This window comes from Sceloporus undulatus, chromosome 8 (genome assembly GCF_019175285.1).
Source record: "Sceloporus undulatus isolate JIND9_A2432 ecotype Alabama chromosome 8, SceUnd_v1.1, whole genome shotgun sequence".
Classification (NCBI taxonomy): domain Eukaryota; kingdom Metazoa; phylum Chordata; class Lepidosauria; order Squamata; family Phrynosomatidae; genus Sceloporus; species Sceloporus undulatus.
In genome coordinates, this window is record NC_056529.1 from 19441332 (window position 1) to 19449045 (window position 7714).

Sequence of the window (7714 nt, forward strand, 5' to 3'; positions counted from 1 at the left end):
GGCAAAAAGTTACAGGGTCTATTTTCTGATCCTAAACACATTCCAGGAGTCAAGAAAATTGATTCCTAAATCCAGAGCAATTTGGGATGGAGTTCAAGGCAGACTTGGAAGGCATTCTCAACCTCCAGGGTTTATGCAACAGCTCTTTTCTTAAACCAAGACCAGCAGGATTCACAGTCCTCTGTATAAAGATAACCCTTCTGCTTCCAAATGTGAATATCGAGGCAGGCACTCTGCATATGCTCAAGACCTCTTTTAACACCAATGCTAGCAAGAAGGAGGGGATTTCACAAAGGGAACCAAAATCCAAAATCCATGTTTGGAAAGGAGTGTGAGGGTAGAATTGTGGAATTGCTTTAAGGATTGTGGAATTGCCTAGAACCTGGATAGAAATACGCATTCCTTTAATAAATATCCTAGACTGTCATCCTAGGGACTTTTCCTTATTGCAAAGATAGGAGGGAGCTGTGCAACTGTAACCCTAAAGCCATTTTTTCTTGGTAAGTAGATGCCATTGGCTTCAGCAGAACTTACTTCTGAGTAGACATCTTGACGGCAAGGTCCTTGCAACTGGAAAAACATTGCTTTGCAAATCTGATCCAAATCCAAACAGGGCTTGATTCAAATCTAAAAGGCCATATAAGTGTTTGATTCAAATTGGGTTTGGAGTTTAAGCGCTCCTTCCCTGCAAAGACTTGTCTTTTCTTTAGGAGAGAAAAAGAAAGAAAGTGGAGTGCTTTTTCTCTGTTGGACTTAGATTTCTTTCACTAAGCACCTGGATATATCAAATTCGTTTTATTTACCTATGTATTTATTTGCCTGGAAGGCAAGATTTCAAAATCAGCACCGTTTAAGAAATCTGCACATTTTCCTCTCTTCCTGACACAGAATTATTATTTGTTTTAAATATATATATATACTGTATTTTAAAAGCTAGGGAAAATAGCCAAAGTGAAAGAAGTAGAACCTACAAAGGAAGGAGCCTCTTCTGCGTTCAAGGAGAAAAGGGTGATTTTTTAATAAATTACTGATGAATTGATTGGGATTTTTATTTAGAAATTACTATTTCCACTTTGTTTTGGGTCTGGTTTGTTAGGATGGAGGTTATTTTAGAGGGTTACGTTTCCATTATTCATAAATACGGACTTAGGTCAATTTGCAAACTATGACTAATGGAGAGGGCCTACCAAAATCTGTTCCTACATCTCAGATCTTATGTTGAAGTTAGTCATAAAATTGTGGGGGGGGGTTTGGGTCCTCTTTTTCCTCCTGAAACACAGCAGCCCATCTTGCCAGAAATTGTTCCAAAATAAGGAGGAACGATGAAAGGAGAGGGTTTTAAAAATTGCTATTTCCCCCATGAATTTTTCCTTTCCAATTCCTAGAGAGTGAAACATTGAAAATGACTGTAGCCCTTTCCAAAGCTTAAAAGGGAAAACAAAGGAGAGGATAAGGATAAGGATAAAGGAAACCTAAACCGGGCCTGTTTAGCAAAGGGAGTTATAGGTTTTTTGTTCCCTCTCATTTTTGCTTTCGAAACACTGAAAAATTTTAAAATGACGAAAAATTTGGAACCGTTGAAAAATTGTCCCCACTTTGAACTCTTCTATTTGTTGGGTTGGTCTTCTTCCCTGGCTTATTTATCTTGCTCTTTTTTCCCCCTTGAATGCCTAAGCTATATTTCTAAAGTTCAAAGTGGTTCCAAAAACTTGGGGAAATGTCATTTCATTGGGAGGATTTCTTGTTGGGGAGGATGCAATGCCCTCAAAGCAATACCAAAACCAACTTTTCCTTCAAAGTGTGTGAACTGATAGGTAATGTTAGAGAAGACAGAAAAATAAGAAGGAAAGGGAGAGGAAGTAAAGGAAAGGAAAGAAGGTGAATAAAGAAGATAGAAAGGGGGGGAAGGATGGTGCAAAGTGGAAAGAGATAGGAAGGGAAGAGGAGCCTTGAAGGCCATCATTGCTAACTATACTAGAATGGTAACTAAAGGTTGCCAAATAAATAGTTTGAAAGCTTGCTTAAAGTTTGTGATTGTAAGTTGAGATGTTGTATGTTGTGTTTAAATATTTTATGTGGTGTTTTAAATGGATTAATGCAAAATATTTTTTAAAAAGGTGTGAGTTGAAAAGGAAAAAATCCCACTCCGAAAGCCACAACAATATAGTGCGGATGCCTAGGCCTTAATGTGGAACAAGATAGGAAACTGAGTCTGCATTCCCCATTTGGGAGCAAGTGCTATTGGATTAAAGAGATCTGAGTCACATTGCAGAAATAATCCGATTTGGGACCGCTTTAGCCGCCTCGGCTCAATGCTAGGGAATCCTGGGATCTGTAGTTCAGTCACAACAAAATACAGTCCCCAAGACTCTCTAACGCCAAGCCAGGGCAGTTAAAGCGGTCTCAAACTGGGTTATTTCTGCAGTGTGTTTTGGACCTCTGTCTATTATAGTGGATTGTGGCATCTCTATGTTTAGAAAGGCAGTCTTAAATCTAATTTTAGACTTGAATTCCCCAATGAAACCAGTTGCATTTAATCCTGGTCTGAACCTGTCTTTTTCCTTTGTTGGAAGTGGCACCTTTTTCATTATTCCATCCTCTTTTCCATCTATTGCAATCCTTCTGTACAAAATTCACACAGACATGCGGCTTTGGGGTATTTCTTTTTAAAGGAGAAATGAACAGCACTGATTTATTTTATTATTATCATCATCATTATCATTATCATCATTATTTTCCAAGAATGAGTACAAAAGTGAAGACCACATCAGACACAAAGGAAAGGGAGGCAGACATTGCAAAGCCTTGGTTTTGGGTTTTTAGGTTGGAAACCTATTTTACAAAAAGAGGAGGAAAAGCGCCTGGTTTTCGCTCAAAAGCATCAGGTCCTTTTTTTAAAAAAAGCCCTATTTTTCCCCATAAAAGTTCCATTAAATCCAAATAAACAGACAAACAAAATAATAAATTATTCATATTTTAAAAAAAGAATACCTTTCAAAAGCAACTGTTTCTACACAAAAAGGAAGAGAGACAAAGGGAGGAAAAATTGTATTTATCATTATTTGAAGAGCTGGACTCTTTTTTGGGGGGAAAGAAGGGAATAGAAAATAATCCAGTGAACTCAACTTTAAATATTATATTAAATCGAAATGAACACGTATTTACAATGCAATGAACAGAACAAAACCCCTCGATGCACTAAAACAATCAAAACCCCAACACCAGGGGACACACAAATATATTTATACATATATATATATACATATATAATATAATATAGCATATTTATAGGGCCCCCCCCTTTTTTTTACTCCTATATAAAATAAGGTTGTCGTGAAATTGGCCCCCAAAGATGCCCAGAGATGCTCTTTTTGCTAAACTACCTGCTTTGATTCCATTTCTTTGCTAGGAGAAAGCAAGCATTTTTATCCCACGTCTAGTTTTATTGAGTCGATTTCAATGGAAAAGGCAAAACAGAGGATCATAAGAATCCAAAACTGGTTTGGAAAGATCTGCGTGGATTGAGAGATTGGCTCAGGTTTCTGTCCATTTTGGGGGCAGATTTTAAATTGTTTTTAAATATTAAAAATATAAAGCAATACCCACCAAGTTAAATCCTTGCTGGGGATTTAGCCTGAAGCATTCACTGCAAAGACCTGCTTCTCTTTGGCTGTCTGGAGCCATGAGGCATTCCTGACAGCGACCTGTTTCTCTTCTGTCTGCCTGCGATTAGGATCAGGTCCATATCGAATTGATATTAAATCAATATCGAACCGACATGGGATCCATACCTGATCCATATGGGGTCGATAAGGGAACAATGTGGGCTTAATATGGGATGAATACCTGGTCAATATGGGATCAATACGGTCAATATGGGGTCCATGTGGGATGAATACCTGGTCAATATGTGATTGATATAGGATCAATCTGGTCAATGTGGGATCAATATGGGATGAATACCTGGCCAAGATGGGATGAATACCTGGTCATTATGGGTTCCATATGGGATGAAACACTGATTAGTATGGGATCAACATGGGGTGAATACCTGGTCAGTATGTGATTGATATAGGATCAATCTGGTCAATGTGGGATCAATATGCAATGAATACCTGGTCATTATGGGATGAAAAAGTGATTAGTATGGGATCGATATGGGGTGAATATTTGGTCGTTATGGGACAAATACGGGACAAATACCTGGCCAAGATGGGATCAATGTGGGGTCAATATGAGATGAATACCTGGTCTATGTGGGATCAATATGGGATGAGCATCTGGTCAATATGAGATCAACACCTGACCTATATGGGATCAACACCTAATCAATATGGAATCAACACCTGGTCCATGCAGGATCAATAAGGGACCAATACGGGATGACTACCTGGTCGGTGTGAGATCCATAGGGGATGACTACCTGGTCAATGCAGGGTCCATGCAGGATGAATACCTGGTCAACATGGGTTCAATATGGGATGAAGATCTGGTCCATGTAGGATCAACACGGGATCGACACGGGATGCCTCCCTGGTCCATCCGGGAGGAAGCCTCAGTACTTGGCGCAGTCGTAGGAGTATTGCCTGTAGAGGGCTGCGGGGGCTGCTCGGTAGGGCAGCTGGCAGGCGTTGGCGGTGTTGGCGTTGGGGCCGGGGCTGCTGCCTCCTTGGGCTTCTCCGAGGGCCGCCGCGGAGGCCTCCAGCCCCAGGCGATGCGGGCTGAACATCTCCCGGACCGGAGGGAAGCCCTGCTGCTGCCCGGGGAAGCCGTGGCCGGAGAGGTGGGAGCTGAGGTCCGAGGAGTGGTTCAAGTACCAGGCTGCCGCTGCCGCCGCTGCTACTGCTTGTCCTCCTCCTCCTCCCCCTCCTCCTCCTCCTCCCCCTCCTTGATGGTGATGGGGATGATGGTGCTGATGGTGGTGCTGGGGATGATGGTGGTGATGGTGAGGGTTGTTCTCTGCTTGCTGCTGGGTCTGGGTCTGCTGCAAATTCAAGGCTGGAGAGTGCTGTTCGGAGATGGAGCTGCCCTCCTCCAAAGTGGCCGCCGAGACGCACATGTGAGGAGCACTCCTCTCCCCGGTGTACAAACTCATGGCCCTCATGCTGCATTGGTAGCTGGGCCCGGCTTCCCCCAAGCCCCCCAAGCTGCAAGCCTGGCTGTAAAGGGGGTTAGGGGCGGCGTTGGGGGCTTGGCTGTAACCCAAGGAGACCAAGCCCGAGGTCCTCCCGACGGGGCTCAACTCGGCGGACGGGGAGCTCCTCAAAGTCATGATGTTCTCCACGCTGAAACCGGAGGAGAGGCCATTGGAAGGAGGGCCTGGGGGGTGCTGGTGGGAGTGGGGCCCAGGATGGGCCTCGCTGGGCAGGGAGTTCTCCGTAGACCCCGACGGAGTGGAGGCCAGGCTTCCAGGGCTGTCTTGGAGACCACCAGCATCACCACCAGCATCACCATTATTATCTTCAGGGCTGAGGGTCTCCACTTTGGTGATGACTGGCAGCTCTGGGGAAGAGGACGCTTCGCTTTTGATAACCACTTTCTTCTCCAAAGAGGTAGCCGAGGAGGCGCCAGGATGATGGGCATGATGGTGGTGGTGATGATGGTTGCTGTTGTTGGGTGGTGGTGGCGGTGGGTCTCTAGAGTTGCTCAACTCCGTGGCTCCACTTTTGGAGGTGGCTTCTCCTCCCGTTCCTCCTCCTCCTCCTTTCCTCCCAGTCGGTTCTTCTTTCTCCTTGGTGGCATCTTTCTTCTTGAACCTCCGACGCCGCCGGAGGAAGGAGCCATTCTCGAACATGTTGTAAGAGTCCGGGTCCAAAGTCCAGTAGCTGCCTTTGCCGGGTTTCTTATCATCTCGAGGCACTTTCACGAAGCACTCGTTGAGGGACAGGTTGTGTCGGATGGAGTTCTGCCAGCCTTGCTTGTTCTCCCTGTAAAAGGGGAACCTGTCCATGATGAACTGGTAGATCCCGTTCAAGGTGATCTTCTTCTCCGGGGCGTTTTGGATGGCCATGGTGATCAAGGCGATGTAGCTGTAAGGGGGCTTGACCAAGTCCTTTGGGGCGGTGGGTTGGTGGTGGGGGTGGTAAGGCCCATAGGAGCGGCCCATGCCGGCCCCGTACTGCTCCGGGTGCCCCGAGAAGACCCCCATGGACCCGGCCATGGCCCCATAAGTCCCCGCCGCCCGGTAGTAGTTCTGCTCGCTCAAGTAAGGCACCACTCCCAAGGCGTTGGGGTCCGACACCGAGTAACGGGCTTGCATCGTGGCAACAGCCACTCTCTGCCCTCCTTCGATGGCCTTTCCCCCCCCCTTTCCTTCAAGTCCAACCGAGAAGAAGGTGAACGAGATACTAGAAGTCCTCTGGGGGCAAGAAATTGCTTTGCTTTGGACTTTTTCTTCTCCTTCCAAGGCTCCAAGTCCAACTCCAACCAAGAAGAAAGTAGAAAGAGATACTAGAAGTCCTCTGAGGACAAGGAATTGGTTTGCTTTTGACCTTTTCTTCTCCTCCTCCTTCCAAGGCTCCAAGTCTATTCCAGCTGAGAAGAAGTAGGAAAAGGATACCAGAAGTCCTTTGAGGGCCAGGAATTGCTTTCCTGTTCCTTGTTCTCCTTTCAAGTCAACTCCAGCCACGAAAGGAGGGGGAAAAGGATGCTAGAAGTCCTTTGAAGGCGAGGAATTACTTGCCTTTTTCCTCTTTCTTCTTCTCTTTCCAAGGCTCCAAGTCAACTCCGACCAAGAAGGATTAAAAAGAAGTCCTTTGCGGGAAAAGAATTGCTTTAGTTCTGACTTTTTCTTCTCCTCCTTCCTCGGTTCCAAGTCTATTCCAACTAAGAAGAAGGAAAAAGAGATACTCGAAGTCCTTTGCAAAGGGAGAATTGCTTTACTTTTGATTTTGTCTTCTCCTCCTTCCGAGGCTCCAAGTCAACTGCAATTCCAAGCCAAAAAAGAGGCCCTTTCTTCGGAGGACCCGATCCACTTTGGAACTCTTCCAAAAGACGGATTCAAATTCAAAGGCTTCTTTTCCAAATACTTCAAAATCAAAATAGGTTCTTCTTTAAGAGCAAAACGGGGGCCCAATCCTTGCCAGCCAGCGCTTCCTCTCTCTTCCTCTCTCTCTCTCTCTTTCTCTCTCTTTCTTTTTCTTCTTCTTTGCTCTCTCGCTTTTGCAAAGAGAGTGTGCCTCCTCTCCGCTTTTCTTACCTTCCTTCTGTCTTTTTCCCCCTCCTTTTAAATGCCTCTTCCTTTTCGTTTCAAAAGCCAAACTTTTGAAAAGCCAAAAATGAAAGGAAGCGAAAAGGATCCCTTCCCAGAAGGAGAGCAAGAAAGAAAGAGAGAAGGAGAAAGGCTTCCAAAGGAGGAATATCTATCTATCTATATTTAAAAAAAAATGTCCAAGAGAAGCCGAATCCGGATCCAGCCGAGGCGTTGCCGCTTTCTCCTCGACTCCGGTTTCTCGTCCTGAGGCGAAGCGGAGCGACTCCAGATTCAAGGCGGAGTAAGGCTAGAAGGGGAAGGGGGCCCCCGAGCCCTGGAAGCCCGGCCCCGGCCCCAGCGATCGCGGCAATTCGGCGTCACTCCGGAGCGAAGGGGCAGCTCTCGCCATCGGCGGCCGGAGGCACAAACACTTTCCAAAACTTCTCCGGCCCGAAAGGGAGTTTTTGACTCTTCCCTGGCCCCGCCCCCCGCCCAGGCTCTCGGCCAATCAGAGCCGGCCTC

General features: G+C 45.7%; 1 protein-coding gene across 1 annotated transcript; it reads right to left on the bottom strand.

The window, feature by feature from the left end:
* Positions 1-2605: 2605 nt before the first annotated feature.
* Positions 2606-7600, bottom strand: LOC121937478 (forkhead box protein C2-like). Its single transcript, XM_042480685.1, has one exon. The coding sequence runs from the start codon at positions 6257-6259 to the stop codon at positions 4556-4558; it is 1704 nt and encodes a 567-aa protein (XP_042336619.1). The 5' UTR covers positions 6260-7600; the 3' UTR covers positions 2606-4555.
* Between the last annotated feature and the right edge of the window lie 114 nt (positions 7601-7714).

Bases quoted from the DNA above. Each gene is read 5' to 3' on its own strand.
- LOC121937478 (XM_042480685.1), bottom strand. From the start codon at position 6,259: ATGCAAGCCCGTTACTCGGTGTCGGACCCCAACGCCTTGGGAGTGGTG.